General features: G+C 40.6%; 1 protein-coding gene across 2 annotated transcripts in view; it reads left to right on the plus strand.

The window, feature by feature from the left end:
* SPRED1 (sprouty related EVH1 domain containing 1) overlaps positions 1-18,680 on the plus strand; it is a 274,558-nt gene that overhangs the window by 108,969 nt on the left and 146,909 nt on the right. For both annotated transcript variants that reach the window (XM_053697963.1, XM_053697964.1), the window contains exon 2: positions 1,773-1,947. In XM_053697963.1, coding sequence (XP_053553938.1) covers positions 1,773-1,947 — 175 coding nt within the window. The remainder of the gene's footprint in view (positions 1-1,772; positions 1,948-18,680) is intronic.

Here is an 18,680-nt window from a genome sequence, read left to right on the forward strand (position 1 = left end):
CACATTGTTATATGCAAACAATAGTGCTATAATAAACAATACTCCACCCACCTTTTGCATTAATTGGAGGAGCCAGTCCAGAGTGGACTTAATAGAGTGGACAAGTCTAGCCACAGTCATTATGTTGGCAACAACTTGATTGTTTTGCAGTTGTTACCAGCTGACACCAGTTATGTAAAAAATAAGGGTTAGCCATGAAAAGTCTGCGGTGTGTTTTCCAAGTTCAGAGATTTAGAAAATGCACTATTTTCAGAGCAAAAATGACATGAAAGGTGCTATATAAAGAAATAATGAATGTATATTGCAAAGTTGTTTCACTACATAAAATTAAATATTTGTTGTTAAAATCTTAAAGGGATATAAAACAGTCTGTTTCATTGCTATAATAAAAAAAGCTCTAAGCAGTTGGTTACACTTAAAGTGAAAGTAAATCCTAGCGTTTTACAAACGCTAGGATTTACTATTGAAACAAAGGGGACTTTCATTCATGAAGTATAAGATACTTCATGTAGAAAGCTCTTTTATTTGATTCAATCGATCACCGTTTTTTTCTTGTACAGCAGCCCATGGCAAAAAAATTTTTTAGCTAAGAGGTGACATTTTCACCTCTTAGCCAATAGCCGTGCGGTAAATCCGGCTCCCATGGGTGCCAAGCCGGATTTACCGCACGGCTATTGGCTAAGAGGTGAAAACGTCACCTCTTAGCCAAAATTTTTTTTGCCGTGGGCTGCCGTACAAGGTAAAAACGGCAATCGATTGAATCAAATAAAAGAGCTTTCTACATGAAGTATCTTATTCTTCATGAATGAAAGTCCCCCTTTATTTGTTTCAATAGTAAATCCTAGCGTTTGTAAAACGCTAGGATTTACTTTCACATACAGGTACATATTCCTAAATCTGGAATAGCAAAATCCAAACTTTTTTTACAATTTAAAAAAAAAAAAAAAAAAAAAAAATTATTAAAAATTACAATTTTCCCTGCCTGTAAATCACAAAAGTATTAAAAGAATGATATAAAGCTACCTTTAGTTACATGTATAAGCTGTATTATGACAATGAATATGTCAGTATTGCCTAAATGACATAAGATATTGTTGTTTACACTTGGTTCCCTCCCCTCTCCCAACTGTCCCATTTTACAGATGCAAATATTCCAAAATCCAAACTATTCCGGAATCGAAACCTTTTCCGGTCCCAAGCAGTTTAGATAAAGGGTTTTCTAACTGTATAAATCATTTGCAATATGTATTCTTCATCGTTTAAAAGTATTTTACCTTTAATTTTTTTTAACTGTATTTGTGCAGTGTTGATAACTTCTGTCACAGCAACAAAAGAAGGCTCTGGTTTTTACAGGAAGTGTTGCTATGGGACACCATAAAATAGCTAAATAGCTCCAGTCAGTTTATTAACCATGATTAGTAGAGGACTTCTACTGCAAAACAGCATGTGATGTTAGAGCTTTTGTAATGTCTGCCTCCTTATCTAGCTGTAGGTAGGGGTTACACTAAGAATGTCTAAGTGCTTATTTTGCAAGAAAACAAGTAAGTTATTTGCTTTTTTTAACACAATGTTTTTCTTTTCATGTTTACTGTGATTTAAAATATTCTTTTTTTTTTTTTTTTACTAAAGAAGCAGGTTTAAATCTCTTTAAGGTGTTTACAGTTACTTTAACCTTCACCAGTTCTTTGTCTAATAAATAGGCACACAGAGATAGGAGTTATCTCAATGTTTTCCTGCTTCATATATAAAATGCACTTGTGTTCTCTTTGCAGTGAGAGTTACGCAAGGGTGCAAGCTGTGGTGATGACGCGAGATGACTCAACTGGAGGGTGGCTGCCTCTAGGAGGAGGAGGACTCAGCTATATCTCTATTTTCAAGACCCTAAACACAGGAGAGAATGGCTGTGCAGACATACACGTCCATGGAGAAAAGCTCAGGGACAAAACGGTAGGCAAAGCATGACTCATTGTGTCATTGCACTTGCTATCAGTGCTGCAAACCATGTGTGTATGTTGATATAGAATATTTACCATGTGCACATTGAGGATGTTGGTATGGGGTGTCTATTGTTGGTAGTTCTGCTGGTATTGTTTAGTTATTGTATAGATGTTGGCATGGGCTGACTACCATGTGTAGAGTTCATTGTTACTGTTGACATTGTTGTTGAGAATATAAGTTACTTTACCTTATCTCCAATGACTGTCACAGGACTGGGAAAATTAACAATACCCAGGAACAGCTCTGTCCCTACTTGTGAGAGTCCACACTACACTTTCTGAGTTTTTCAACTGAGAAGATACTAAATGCTATTTTTGTTGTATGCCTTGTGTGAAAGATTAGCCATACCACTGTCTTTTAATGTGTTTCCATCTGTCAGTCTTGGATTTGTTGCTTGCTAAAGCAGACAGTATGCAGCACGGTCGGTTGCTGATTGTTTAGTTTACCTTTTCTCCCTTGTGTTTTGTTTGTGGCTGATAGTTGGCTTCACATACTTGCCCTCCTGCCAGACAGAAGGAATGAGGGTATGTGTAATATAAAGTGGATACATGTGTGTGGTGATCACGATAGCAGGTGTTCATAATCTTGAGTGCAAGTGTTTTATGTGGATGTTTAGAAGTGCTGGTGTGCATGGTCATATTTGCAGACATGCATGGGGGTTATACGGTGTGTACATGTTAAGAAATATCGGCATGCATGTGACTGAGTCTGGGAACAGGTGTATATGGTCATACGTATAGGTATGCATGTGGGTCATTCAATGTACAGATATGTAAGCTCATACATATTTGCAGGCATGTGGGCAAGTCGGTGCACAGGTGTATAGGATTAGACGTATGGGCATACATGGGGGATGAGTTGGTACGCAGGTGTAAAGGATAAGACGTATGTGCAGGTTATAGGATCAGACTTGTGCACATGAATGTGGGTGAGTTGGTGTTCAGTTGTATAGTATAAGACATGGGCATGCATGTGGGTGAGTCAGTGGGCAGGTTTATAGGATCACATGTGTGGCCATGCATGTGGGCGATCTGGTGCACAGCTGTATAGGATCACATGCTTGCCCATGGATGTAAGCGAGTTGATGTGCAGGTGTAAAGGATGATACATATGGGCATGTATGTAGGCTAGTCGGTGTACAGGTGTATAGGATCATACGTATGAGCATGCATCATGTGAGCAAGTCGTTGTGCAGGTATATAGGATTATACTATTATGGTTATCCATGTGGGAGAGTTGGTGTGCAGGTCTATAGAACCATACGTATGGGTATGCATGTGGGCGAGTTGTGTGCAGGTATTCATGTGAGAAAGTTGGTTCTTTCATACAGGTGGAGTCCACGATTCATTACTCATAAGAATTACTCTTCCTAGCTACTAAGAGGAGGCAAAGATTCCCAAACCACAAGAGCACTATAAAATTCCTCCAATCTAACTAAAAACTAGTTTTGTCTTAGCCTCCGCTTGAGGAAAGCGAAGAATGAAGGTGCTCTTGATGTTGTTCTGTGAGAGGAGTTCTAAGACTGATTTGAGGCCCATTTCCCCTCATAGTGCTGCTGTTAAACTGAGTGATGTATGTGGTAGTGGCACAATTACACCCTATGGGAGTTAGTCACAAGCCTTTCACAGGTGTTGTAGGGACCTGTCCTTGGCCACCTCCTGTTGGGTCGCCATTATACTCCTATTCCATATCCTCTACTGTTATGTTGCAGCACTGGTTTGGCTCTCTACTATTTTCTCCCAGTTTAAAGATTTCCAGTAGTTGGGTGCCTATGGGTAAGTACATTTGTTTTTATTTAGGGGCACTCATTTAGCTTTATAGTTTGCACACTATTGTACTTAGCGGGGGAACATGTTTAAAGGGACAGTCTAGTCAAAAATAAACTTTCATGATTCAGATAGGGCATGTGATTTTAAACAACTTTCCAATTTACTTTTATCAATTTTGCTTTGTTCTCTTGGTATGCTAATTTCTAAGCACTTGAAGGCTGCCTCTTTAAGTGCATTTTGAATTTTTTTCACAACTAGAGGTTGTTAGTTCATGTGTGCCAAATAGATAACGTTGTGCTCACGCACGTGGAGTTACCTAGGAGTCAACACTGATTGTCTAAAATGCAAGTCTGTCAAAAGAACTGAAATAAGGGGGCAGTCTGCAGAGGTTTAGATACAAGGTAATCACAGAGGTAAAAAGTGTATTAATATAACTAAGTTATGCAAAACTAGGGAATGGGTAATAAAGGGATTATCTATCTTTTTAAACAATAAAAATTCTGGTGTAGACTGTCCCTTTAATATGTATTTGTTTAGTATGGCTCCTTTTTAATTATTATGCTCTATTCCCCTTTATGTTTTTGCTTGCACATTATTTGTTGGCTCTTTGAGTTTGTGCACATTGGCTCTTCTGTGCATGTCAGTTTTGCACACATCAGCTAGTCTGGATAGCACACGTCGTATCAGGATATCGCATGTTAGGTTTTTTGGGCGCATCAATTTTTTCACACTTACGGTTAGATTACGAGTTGTGCATTAGGCTTAAAAAGCAGCGTTAAGATGTCCCAACGCTGCTTTTTAACGCCCGCTGGTATTACGAGTCTTGCAGGTACAGGTGTACCGCTCGCTTTTTTGGCCAGACTCAGAAATACCGCAAATCCACTTACGTCAATTGCGTATCCTCTTTTTTTTTTTTTTTTTCAATGGGACTTGCATAGCGCCAGTATTAAGAGTCTTCCAAAAAGTGAGCGGTAGACCCTCTCCTGTCAAGCCTGGTACCGCATTTTAGTCAGTAGTTAAGAGTTTTACACTACAACGCCGTAGCATAAAACTCTTAACTAAAGTGCTAAAAAGTACACCAACACCCATAAACTACCTATTAACCCCTAAACCGAGGCCCTCCCACATCGCAAACACTAAAATTACATTTTTAACCCCTAATCTGCCGAACCAGACATCGCTGCCACTATAATAAATATATTAACCCCTAAACCGCCGTACTCCCGCCTCACAAACATTAGTTAAATATTATTAACCCCTAATCTGCTGTCCCTAACATTGCCGACACCTACCTACATTTATTAACCCCTAATCTGCCGCCACCACTATATTAAATTTATTAACCCCTAAATCTAACCCTAACCCCCTAACTTAAATATAATCTAAATAAAATCCCTATCATTAACTAAATTATTCCTGTTTAAAATTCAGTACTTACCTGTAAAATAAACCCTAAGATAGCTACAATATAACTAATAGTTACATTGTAGCTAGCTTAGGGTTTATTTTTATTTTACAGGCAACTTTGTATTTATTTTAACTAGGTAGAATAGTTATTAAATGGTTCTTAACTATTTAATAACTACCTAGCTAAAATAAAGACAAAAGTACCTGTAAAATAAAACCTAACCTAAGTTACAATTACACCTAACACTTCACTATAATTAAATTAATTCATTAAATTAAATTATCTAAAGTACAAAAACACTAAATTACAGAAAATAATAAAAAGAATTACAAGATTTTTAAACTAATTACACCTAATCAAATCCCCCTAACAAAATAAAAAAGCCCCCCCCCCCCCCAAATAAAAAAAAACCCTACCTACATTAAATTACAAATAGCCCTTAAAAGGGCCTTTTGCGGGGCATTGCCCCAAAGTAATCAGCTCTTTTACCTGTAAAAAAAAAAATTACTAATCCCCCCCCCCCAACATTAAAACCCACACAACCAACCCTACTCTAAAACCCACCCAATCCGCCCTTAAAAAAACCTAACACTAACCCCTTGAAGATCACCTTACCGGGAGACGTCTTCATCCAACCAGGCAGAAGTCTTCATCCAGACGGCATCTTCTATCTTCATCCATACGGCGCGGAGCGGGTCCATCTTCAAGACATCCGACGCGGAGCATCCTCTTTCCACGGCTACGACTGAATGAAGTTACCTTTAAGTGATGATTGGATCAGCTATCTTAGGGTTTATTTTACAGGTAAGTATTTAATTTTAAATAGGAATAATTTAGTTAATGATAGTTAGTTATTTTATTTAGATTTATTTAAATTATATTTAAATTAGGGGGGATTAGTGTTAGACTTAGATTTAGGGGTTAATACATTTAATATAGTGGCGGCGACGTTGGTGGCGGCAGATTAGGGATTAATAAATGTAGGTAGGTGGCAGCGGTGTCCGGAGCGGCAGATTAGGGGTTCATAAGTATAATGTAGGTTGCGGCGGTGTTCGGAGCGGCAGATTAGGGGTTAATAATATAATGTAGGCGTCGGGGCGGCAGATTAGGGGTTGATAAGTGTAAGATTAAGGGGTGTTTAGACTCGGGGGGTTCATGTTAGGGTGTTAAGTGTAGACATAAATGTATATTCCCCATAGGAATCAATTGGGCTGCGTTAGGAGCTAAACACTGCTTTTTTGCAGGTGTTAGGTTTTTTTTCAGCCGGCTCTCCCCCATTGATTCCTATGGGGAAATCGTGCACAAGCGCGTTCAGCCAGCTCAGCGCTGGTATTGAGGTGAGATGTGGAGTAATACCAGCTCAGTCTGTAAGTGAGCGGTGAGCATAAACTGCTTGTTAGCACCGCATAGCCTCTAACGCAAAACTCGTAATCTAGGCGTTAGTATTTTGGAGTGCTTTAGTCAATATAATCACATCTAATCATGGAGCCGTCTGTCTCTGAAATTACTTTAGATGCTAATTCATCTGAACACTTTCCTAGCAATGAGGAATGTGTTTATTGTAAACTTGCTGATGTGTTACCTCCAGCTCAGCTGTGCAATCCGTGTTTAAATGTTATTATGCATTCTAATCAGACTAATGCTGCTCTTGCTTCTAAAGGTATCTGCCTTCATACTGTTTGTTCAACACAGAGGAGTTCTACAGATTTATCTCCAGGATTCAATAATTTTGTACGCTCTAATGTATTCGAAATGCGGGCAGCCTTCAAGTATGCGTAAAAGGTCAGTTCATAATTTACCCTCTGCTAGCTTTAAGCCTGTATTACATAATGTTCCGGATCCTGGTTCAGCTGATTTGTCCACACAGGATGAATATTATCTGGTGATCAGGATTCTTTTTCTGATCAGAATTCTGAGTCATCCTCCTTTTTTTTTTTTTTTTTGCTTAAGGTTGATCATATTTGTTCCCTTTTTAAAAAGGCATTATGTACTTTAGGTTTTCAAGATCCTAAGGTATCTGAAGATAAATCTGTACATTTTTTTAATTTAATTTTTAAACCTCTAAAGTCTACAGAGGTTTTTTCTACCCCTAATGCTGTCTCTGAGATAGTTTCCAAGGATTGGTCTGAGCCTGACAGCCCTTTTAATTCTTCAGCTAGGTTTAAGTAACTGTATCCTTTGCCAGCTTCTAATGTTGAACTTTGGGAAAACGTTCCTGAAGGTTGATAAAGCTATTTCTACCTTGGCTAGGCAGATACTACCATTCCTTTTGAAGATAGTTTTTTTTCTTTCAAAGATCCTTTGGATAGGAAACTGGAATCCTTTCATATGAGAGCTTTCCAGCATGCAAGTTTTCTTTTTAGGGTAGCATTTAGAGTTGCCTGTGTGGTTGCGGCTTCTTCTGTTTGTTTGGTTGGATAGTCTTTCTGAGCAGTTTTCGGATGATTCTGCTAGTGAAGGTTTCCTTAACCTTTTGTGTTTACTGAAGTTTGCTAATGCTTTAATTTGTGATGCAGTTATTTACATAATTAAGATTAATTCTAAGAGTATATCATTAGCAGTTCTTTCTAGAAGGGCTTTGTGGTTAAAGTCATAGTTAGCTGATATGGCTTCCAAATTCAGACTTGTATCTCTTTCTTTTCAGGGTAGAATGTTTAGTTCTGAGTAAGATTTCTATTATTTCTACTGTGGCATGAGATAAGGGAGCTTTTCTTCCCCAAGACAAGAAATATAAGAGTAAATTTTTAAGCTTATAATTGTTTTAGTTCCTTTCATCAAAGTAAAGAACAACAATCTTCTTCATCCTCTTAGGGAGTCTCCTCTTTTTGTTTTTTTATTCAGAAAGTATTACAGCAGTGGCATATATCAATCATCTGGGGGAACTCGCTGTTCCCTAGCCATGAGGGAAGTATTTCAGATTATTTTCTGGGCAGAGAACAGTTGTCTATTCTACAGTTCATATCCCGGGGGGAGCAACTGTCTCAGTCATTTATCCCTGTATCCAGGGAAATGGTCTCTTCATTTGAATTTTTTCAATCAGATTGTGGGTCTTTGGGGTCTCCCAGAGATAGATCTGATGGCCTTTCGGTTGAACAACAAACTTCCCAAAACAACAAACTTCCCAGGTACTTTGTGAGCTCCAGGGAACCCCTTGGTCTTTTCATCTATCCTATATCTTTCTTCCTCTGGTACTTCTGCCAAGGGTGATTGCCAGGATCAGATAAGAGGGTCATCATTGATATTGATTGCTCTGGCCCGGCCTTGCGTGACTTGGTTTGCCGTCTCTGGTTCAGATGTCCAGTTGTCCACCATGGCCGCTTTCACTGCGTCAAAATTTTCTGTCTCAAGGTAGGTTTTTTTCATCAGGATCTTAACTCTTCAAGACTTGATGGCATGGAGATTGAAGGGTTAGTTTATAGAGAGGTTTTTTTTTCTGAGACTGTTGTTGAGTCTTTGATTCAGGCTCATAAGACTAGGAAGATCTATTATAAGGTTTGGAAGGTTTTTATTTTGTGGTGTTTTTTCCTGACATTCTTTTAGAATTCCTAGGATTTTGACGTTTCTTAAGCATGGTTTAGATAAGGGTCTATCCGCCAGTTCCCTTAGAAGGTCAGATTTCGTCTTTCTGTTCTGTGCTAATCTTCCTGATATTCAGGTTTTTTTTTTTTGCAGGCTTTGTTCAGGATTAAACCTGTTAAACCGATTTCTCCACTCTGGAGCCCTAATCTGGTTTTGAAGATTATGCAGGCTCCTCCATTTGAACCCATGCATAGGTGGATATCAAGCTTTTATCTTGGAAGTTTTTTTCTCTTTTGATAGGAGAGTTTCTGAATTGTGTGCCCTTTCTTGTGATCATCCTTAACTTATTTTTCATAAGGATAAAGCAGTTTTGAGAACAAAGTTTGATTTATTCCCTAAGGTGGTGTCTTCGTACAATATGAGTAGGGAAATTGTTCCTTCTTTTTGTCTTAATCCCAAGAAATCTATGGAAAATATGCCCCGTAATTTGAATGTTGTTAGAGCTTTGAAATGCTAGGGATTTAAGACAACCTTCTAGTATGTTTGTTAATTTTTCTGGTTCTAGAAAGGGGCAGAAAGCTACGGCTGTATATTTGGTGTCTTGGCTTAACATTTTGATTTAGAAGACTTACTTGGTGGCGGGTCAGTCTACTCCTAAACGGATTACTTCCCATTCAACCAGATCAGTTGCCACATCTTGGACCTTTAATAATGATTCCTCTGTAGATTAAATTTGCAAGGCAGCTACTTAGTCTTATTTGCATACTTTTTCTAAATTCTACCATTTGAAGTTTTTGCTTCTTCTGAAGCTGCCTTTAGGAAAGTCCTCCAGGCTGTTTTTTCTGGTTGATGTAGTTTTGTTAAATTAGAATTTTATTTAGCAAAAAAGAACCTAAGTATTGTAAACAAAAAAAGGGAGAAAAAAAGAGGATTATGTATCTTGCTTGTCCTGCACTCATTACTCATGGACTTCTTTGCTTGGGTATTAGTTTCCCAGGAGTAATGGATCGTGGACTCACCACCTGTATGAAATAAAACATAATTTATGCTTACCTGATAAAATGATTTCTTTCTCTTGTTAAGTGTATCCAGTCCACGGATCATCCATTACTTATGGGATATTCTCCTTCCCAACAGTAAGTTGCAAGAGGATCACCCACAGCAGAGCTGCTATATAGCGCCTCCCCTAACTGCCATATCCAGTCATTCTCTTGCAACCCTCAACAAAGATGGAGGTCGTAAGAGGAGAGTGGTGTTTTATACTTAGTTTATTTCTTCAATCAAAAGTTTGTTATTTTTAAATGGTACCGGAGTGTGCTGTTTATCTCAGGCAGTATTTAGAAGAAGAATCTGCCTGCATTTTCTATGATCTTAGCAGAAGTAACTAAGATCCATGGCTGTTCTCACATATTCTGAGGAGTGAGGTAACTTCAGAGAGGGAATGGCGTGCAGGTTTTCCTGCAATAAGGTATGTGCAGTTAATATTTTTCTAGGGATGGAATTTGCTAGAAAATGCTGCTTATACCGGATTAATGTAAGTAAAGCCTTAAAGGCAGTGATAGCTACTGGTATCAGGCTTATTAATAGAGATGCATACTCTTATAAAAATGTAATATAAAAAGTTTGCTGGCATGTTAATCGTTTTTATATATGTTTGGTGACAAAACTTATTGGGGCCTAGTTTTTTTCCACATGGCTGGTTTGATTTCTGCCTAGAGACAGTTTCCTGAAGCTTTCCACTGTTGCAATATGAGTGGGAAGGGCCTATTTTAGTGCTTTTCTGTGCAGCTAAAAATACTGACAGAGACATTCAGCTTCCCTCTGCATGATACAGGACATCTCTGAAGGGCTCAAAAGGCTTCAAAGTCGTGTTTGAGGAGGGTAACAATCACAGTAGACTGTGGCAGTTGTTGTGACTGTGTTTAAAAAACGTTTTTGTCATTTATTATTCTGTTTTTGTTATTAAGGGGTTAATCATCCATTTGCAAGTGGGTGCAATGCTCTGCTGACTTGTTACATACACTGTAAAAATTTTGTTAGTGTAACTGCCTTTTTTCACTGTTATTTCAAATTTTGTCAAAATTTGTTTCTCTTAAAGGCACAGTAACGTTTTTTATATTGCTTGTTAACTTGCTTTAAAGTGTTTTCCAACCTTGCTAGTCTCATTGCTAGTCTGTAAAATCATGTCTGAAACAGAGGATACTTGTTCATTATGTTTAAAAGCCATGGTGGAGCCCCATAGGAGAATGTGTACTAAATGTATTGATTTCACCTTAAACAGTAAAGATCAGTCTTTATCTATAAAAGAATTGTCACCAGAGGGGTCTGTCGAGGGGGAAGTTATGCCGACTTACTCTCCCCACGTGTCGGACCCTTCGCCTCCCGCTCAAGGGACGCACGCTAATATGGCGCCAAGTACATCAGGGACGTCCATAGCGATTACTTTGCAGGACACGGCTGCAATCATGAATAATACCCTATCAGAGGTATTATCCAGATTGCCTGAATTGAGAGGCAAGCGCGATAGCTCTGGGGTTAGACGAGATACAGAGCGCGTAGATGCTGTAAGAGCCATGTCTGATACTGCGTCACAATATGCAGAACCTGAGGACGGAGAGCTTCAGTCTGTGGGTGACGTCTCTGATTCGGGGAGACCTGATTCAGAGATTTCTAATTTTAAATTTAAGCTTGAGAACCTCCATGTATTGCTTGGGGAGGTATTAGCTGCTCTGAATGACTGTGACACAATTGCAGTGCCAGAGAAATTGTGTAGGCTGGATAAATACTATGCAGTGCCGGTGAGTACTGATGTTTTTCCAATACCTAAAAGGCTTACAGAAATTATTAGTAAGGAGTGGGATAGGCCTGGTGTGCCCTTTTCCCCACCTCCTATATTTAGAAAAATGTTTCCAATAGATGACACTACACGGGACTTATGGCAGATTGTCCCTAAGGTGGAGGGAGCAGTTTCTACTTTAGCAAAGCGTACCACTATCCCGGTTGAGGACAGTTGTGCTTTTTCAGATCCAATGGATAAAAAATTAGGGGGTTACCTTAAGAAAATGTTTATTCAACAAGGTTTTATTTTACAGCCCCTTGCATGCATTGCGCCTGTCACTGCTGCGGCGGCATTCTGGTTTGAGGCCCTGGAAGAGGCCATCCATACAGCTCCATTGACTGAAATTGTTGACAAGTTTAGAACTGTTAAGCTAGCTAACTCATTTGTTTCTGATGCCATTGTTCATTTGACTAAACTAACGGCTAAGAATTCTGGATTCGCTATCCAGGCGCGTAGGACGCTATGGCTCAAATCCTGGTCAGCTGATGTGACTTCAAAGTCTAAATTACTCAACATTCCTTTCAAGGGGCAGACCTTATTCAGCCTGGTTTGAAAGAAATTATTGCTGACATTACTGGAGGTAAGGGTCATACCCTTCCTCAGGACCGGGCCAAATCAAAGGCAAAACAGTCTAATTTTCGTGCCTTTCGAAATTCCAAGGCAGGTGCAGCATCAACTTCCTCCGCTTCAAAGACAAGAGGGAACTTTTGCTCAATCTAAGCAGGCCTGGAAACCTAACCAGTCCTGGAACAAAGGCAAGCAGGCCAGAAAGCCTGCTGCTGCCTCTAAGACAGCATGAAGGAACGGCCCCCTATCCGGTGACGGATCTAGTAGGGGGCAGACTTTTTTTCTCTTCGCCCAGGCGTGGGCAAGAGATGTTCAGGATCCCTGGGCATTGGAGATCATATCTCAGGGATATCTTCTGGACTTCAAAGCTTCCCCTCCACAAGGGAGATTTCATCTTTCAAGGTTATCTGCAAATCAGAAAAAGAAAGAGGCATTCCTACGCTGTGTGCAAGACCTCCTAGTAATGGGAGTGATCCATCCAGTTCCGCGGACGGAACAAGGACAGGGTTTTTATTCAAATCTGTTTGTGGTTCCCAAAAAAGAGGGAACCTTCAGACCAATTTTGGATCTAAAGATCTTAAACAAATTCCTCAGAGTTCCATCTTTCAAAATGGAAACTATTCGGACCATCCTACCCATGATCCAAGAGGGTCAGTACATGACCACAGAGGACTTAAAGGATGCCTACCTTCACATACCGATTCACAAAGATCATCATCGGTTCCTAAGGTTTGCCTTTCTAGACAGGCATTACCAATTTGTAGCTCTTCCCTTCGGGTTGGCTACAGCCCCGAGAATCTTTACGAAGGTTCTGGGCTCACTTCTGGCGGTTCTAAGACCGCGAGGCATAGCGGTGGCTCTGTATCTAGACGACATCCTGATACAGGCGTCAAGCTTTCAAATTGCCAAGTCTCATACAGAGATAGTTCTGGCATTTCTGAGATTGCACGGGTGGAAAGTGAACGAGGAAAAGAGTTCTCTATCCCCACTCACAAGAGTCTCCTTCTTAGGGACTCTTATAGATTCTGTAGAGATGAAAATTTACCTGACGGAGTCCAGGTTATCAAAGCTTCTAAATGCTTGCCGTATTCTTCATTCCATTCCGCGCCCTTCGGTGGCTCAGTGTATGGAGGTGATCGGCTTAATGGTAGCGGCAATGGACATAGTGCCATTTGCGCGCCTACATCTCAGACCGCTGCAATTATGCATGCTAAGTCAGTGGAATGGGGATTACACAGATTTCTTCTGTTAAGTGTGATCAGTCCACGGGTCATCATTACTTGTGGGATATTAACTGCTCCCCTACAGGAAGTGCAAGAGGATTCACCCAGCAGAGTTGCTATATAGCTCCTCCCCTCTACGTCACCTCCAGTCATTCTCTTGCACCCAACGACTAGATAGGATGTGTGAGAGGACTATGGTGATATATTTAGTTTTTATATCTTCAATCAAAAGTTTGTTATTTTATAATAGCACCGGAGTGTGTTATTCCTTCTCTGGTAGAATTTGAAGAAGAATCTACCTGAGTTTTTCTATGATTTTAGCCGGAGTAGTTATGATCATATTGCTGTTTCTCGGCCATCTGAGGAGTGAGGTAAACTTCAGATCAGGGGACAGCAGGCAGATTAATCTGCAAAGAGGTATGTAGCAGTTTATTATTTTCTGACATGGAATTGATGAGAAAATCCTGCCATACCGTTATAATGTAAACTCAGCCTTGAATGCAGTAGATGTAGCTGATATCAGGCTGTCATGTATGTATATTTTACACTTCAGTTTTCTGGGAAATGGTACTTCTCTGGCTTTTAAACTGTATACATAGACTTAACCTATTTTGCAGGGACTTGCAATAGGTTTTAAATGACAATTAATTATTGAGGTAAAATGTTTTTTTGCTGGCATGTAAAAACGTTTTTTTCTCTGAGGTACTGGGTGAAAAAATGTTTTGGGCACTTTTTTTCCACTTGGCAATAGTTTTGATTTAAATTAGAGCAGTTCACTGATCCCTCTCACTGTTATGTGTGTGGGGGAGGGGCCATTTTGGTGCTTTCACTATGCATCAGAAAAACTCAGTCAGAGGTTCATTTTCTTCCTGCATGATCCGGTTCATCTCTACAGAGTTCAGGGATCTCAAGAGTCTTTTTTGAGGGAAGTAATCATACAGCAGAGCTGTGCTGATTGTATTGACTGTGATATAAAAAACGTTTATTTGTGTATTTTTTTTCTGCTGCCTGGGTTAGTTATCATTTGCTGAGGGGAACAATCCTTTGCTAAAACTGTATATTCTGACAAAGATTGATGCTATAACTTAATTATTTTATCTGTTATAATATTTTTCTGTGCTTCTTAAAGGCACAGTTCGTTTTCATATTATTTGTAAATTACTTTGAAAAGTATTTCCAAGTTGCTGTTTATTTGCTAGTGTGTTAAACATGTCTGATTCAGAGGAAGATATCTGTGCTATATGTGTTAATGCCAAAGTGGAGCCCAATAGAAATTTATGTACTAAATGTATTGATGCTACTTTAAAAAATAGTCAATCTGTACAAATTGAACATATTTCACCAAACAACGAGGGGAGAGTTATGCCGACTAACTCGCCTCACGTGTCAGTACCTGCATCTCCCGCTCAGGAGGTGCGTGATATTGTAGCGCCGAGTGCATCTGGGCGGCCATTACAAATCACATTACAAGATATGGCTACTGTTATGACTGAAGTTTTGGCTAAACTACCAGAACTAAGAGGTAAACGTGATCACTCTGGGATGAGAACAGAGTGCGCTGATAATGCAAGGGCCATGTCTGATACTGCGTCACAGTTTGCAGAACATGAAGACGGAGAGCTTCATTCTGTGGGTGACGGTTCTGATCCAAATAAACTGGACTCAGACATTTCAAATTTTAAATTTAAGCTTGAGAACCTCCGTGTGTTACTAGGGGAGGTATTAGCGGCTCTGAATGATTGTAACACAGTTGCAATCCCAGAAAAAATGTGTAGGTTGGATAAATATTTTGCGGTACCGACGAGTACTGACGTTTTTCCTATACCTAAGAGACTTACTGACATTGTTACTAAGGAGTGGGATAGACCCGGTGTGCCTTTCTCACCCCCTCCTATATTCAGAAAAATGTTTCCAATAGACGCCGCCACACGGGACTTATGGCAAATGGTCCCTAAGGTGGAGGGAGCAGTTTCTACTTTAGCTAAGCGTACCACTATCCCAGTGGAGGATAGCTGTGCTTTTTCAGATCCAATGGATAAAAAATTAGAGGGTTACCTTAAGAAAATGTTTGTTCAACAAGGGTTTATATTGCAACCTCTTGCATGTATTGCGCCTGTCACGGCTGCAGCAGCATTTTGGTTTGAGTCTCTGGAAGAGACACTTCAATCATCCACACTAGATGACATCACACACAAACTTAAATTCCTTAAGTTAGCTAATTCATTTATTTCAGATGCCGTAGTACATTTAACTAAACTTGCGGCTAAAAATTCAGGATTCGCCATTCAGGCACGCAGAGCTCTGTGGCTAAAATCCTGGTCAGCTGATGTTACGTCTAAATCTAAATTGCTTAATATTCCTTTCAAAGGGCAGACCTTATTCGGGCCCGGCTTGAAAGAGATTATTGATGACATTACAGGAGGTAAAGGTCATGCCCTGCCTCAGGACAAGGCCAAAGCCAAGGCTAGACAGTCCAATTTTCGTTCCTTTCGTAATTTCAAAGCAGGGCACCAAAACAGGAAGGAGCTGTTGCTCGCTACAGACAAGGCTGGAAACCTAACCAGTCCTGGAACAGGGGCAAACAGGCCAGAAAACCTGCTGCTGCCCCTAAGACAGCATGAATTGAGGGCCCCCGATCCGGGACCGGATCTAGTGGGGGGCAGACTTTCCCTCTTCGCCCAGGCTTGGGCAAGAGATGTTCAGGATCCCTGGGCGTTAGAGATCATATCTCAGGGATACCTTCTGGACTTCAAATCCTCTTCCCCAAGAGGGAGATTTCATCTGTCAAGGTTGTCAACAAACCTAACAAAGAAGGAAGCGTTTCTACGCTGCGTACAAGATCTTTTATTAATGGGAGTGATCCATCCAGTTCCGCGGTTGGAACAAGGACAAGGGTTTTACTCAAATCTGTTTGTAGTTCCCAAAAAAGAGGGAACCTTCAGGCCAATCTTGGATTTAAAGATCCTAAACAAATTCCTAAGAGTTCCATCGTTCAAGATGGAAACTATTCGAACAATTTTGCCCATGATCCAAGAGGGTCAGTACTTGACCACAGTGGATTTAAAGGATGCTTACCTTCACATACCGATTCACAGAAGTCATTACCGGTATCTAAGGTTTGCCTTTTTAGACAGGCATTACCAGTTTGTAGCTCTTCCATTCGGACTGGCTACGGCTCCAAGAATCTTCACAAAGGTTCTGGGCACTCTTCTGGCGGTACTAAGACCGCGAGGAATTACAGTAGCTCCGTACTTAGACGACATACTGATACAAGCTTCAAGCTTTCAAACTGCCAAATCTCATACAGAGATAGTACTGGCATTTCTAAGGTCGCATGGATGGAAAGTGAACGAAGAGAAAAGTTCTCTCTTTCCACTCACAAGAGTTCCCTTCCTGGGGACTCTGATAGATTCTGTAGAAATGAAGATTTACCTGACAGAGGACAGGTTAACAAAACTTCAAAGTGCATGCCGTGTCCTTCATTCCATTCAAGAGACCAGAAATTCTCTTCTATGGTGGCTTTATCGGCCACATCTGTCCAGGGGAATGCCATTCAGCAGGCCAGACTGGTCAATTGTAACAACAGACGCCAGCCTACTAGGTTGGGGCGCTGTCTGGAATTCTCTGAAGGCTCAGGGACTATGGAATCAGGAGGAGAGTCTTCTTCCAATAAACATTCTGGAATTGAGAGCAGTCCTCAATGCTCTTCTGGCTTGGCCCCAGTTAGCAACTCGGGGGTTCATCAGGTTCCAGTCGGACAACATCACAACTGTAGCTTATATCAACCATCAGGGAGGGACAAGAAGCTCCCTAGCAATGATGGAAGGATCGAAGATAATTCGCTGGGCAGAGTCTCACTCTTGCCACCTGTCTGCAATCCACATCCCGGGAGTGGAGAACTGGGAGGCGGATTTCTTAAGTCGTCAGACTTTTCATCCGGGGGAGTGGGAACTTCATCCAGAGGTCTTTGCCCAAATACTTCGACGTTGGGGCAAACCAGAGATAGATCTCATGGCGTCTCGACAGAACGCCAAGCTTCCGCACTACGGGTCCAGATCCAAGGATCCGGGAGCGGTCCTGATAGATGCCTTGACAGCACCATGGACCTTCAGGATGGCTCATGTGTTTCCACCTTTCCCGATGCTTCCTCGATTGATTGCCAGAATCAAACAGGAGAAAGCATCAGTGATTCTAATAGCGCCTGCATGGCCACGCAGGACTTGGTATACAGATCTGGTGGACATGTCATTCTGTCCACCTTGGTCGTTACCTCTGAAACAGGACCTTCTGATTCAGGGTCCTTTCAAACATCAAAATCTAACTTCTCTGAAGCTGACTGCTTGGAAATTGAACGCTTGATCTTATCAAAGCGTGGTTTTTCTGAGTCAGTTATTGATACCTTAATACAGGCTAGGAAGCCTGTTACCAGAAAGATTTACCATAAAATATGGCGTAAATACCTATATTGGTGCAAATCCAAAGGTTACTCTTGGAGTAAGGTTAGGATTCCTAGGATATTGTCTTTTCTACAAGAAGGTTTAGAAAAGGGGTTATCCGCTAGTTCCTTAAAGGGACAGATCTCAGCTCTGTCCATTCTGTTACACAAGCGTCTGTCAGAAGTTCCAGACGTTCAGGCTTTTTGTCAGGCTTTGGCCAGGATTAAACCTGTGTTTAAAGCTGTGGCTCCACCATGGAGTTTAAACCTTGTTCTTAACGTTTTACAGGGTGTTCCGTTTGAACCCCTTCATTCCATTGATATAAAGTTGTTATCTTGGAAAGTTCTATTTTTAATGGCTATTTCCTCGGCTCGAAGAGTCTCTGAGTTATCAGCCTTACATTGTGATTCTCCTTATTTGATTTTTCACTCGGATAAGGTAGTTCTGCGTACTAAGCCTGGGTTCTTACCTAAGGTAGTCACTAACAGGAATATCAATCAGGAGATTGTTGTTCCATCCTTGTGCCCAAATCCTTCTTCGAGGAAGGAACGTCTTTTGCACAATCTGGATGTAGTTCGTGCCCTTAAATTTTATTTACAGGCAACTAAAGATTTTCGACAAACGTCTTCCCTGTTTGTCGTTTACTCTGGTCAGAGGAGAGGTCAAAAAGCTTCTGCTACCTCTCTCTCTTTTTGGCTTCGTAGCATAATTCGTTTAGCTTATGAGACTGCTGGACAGCAGCCTCCTGAAAGAATTACAGCTCATTCCACTAGAGCTGTGGCTTCCACTTGGGCCTTTAAGAATGAGGCCTCTGTTGAACAGATTTGCAAGGCTGCAACTTGGTCTTCGCTTCATACTTTTTCCAAATTTTACAAATTTGACACTTTTGCTTCCTCGGAGGCTATTTTTGGGAGAAAGGTT

Source organism: Bombina bombina, chromosome 1 (genome assembly GCF_027579735.1).
Source record: "Bombina bombina isolate aBomBom1 chromosome 1, aBomBom1.pri, whole genome shotgun sequence".
Taxonomy (NCBI): Eukaryota; Metazoa; Chordata; class Amphibia; order Anura; family Bombinatoridae; genus Bombina; species Bombina bombina.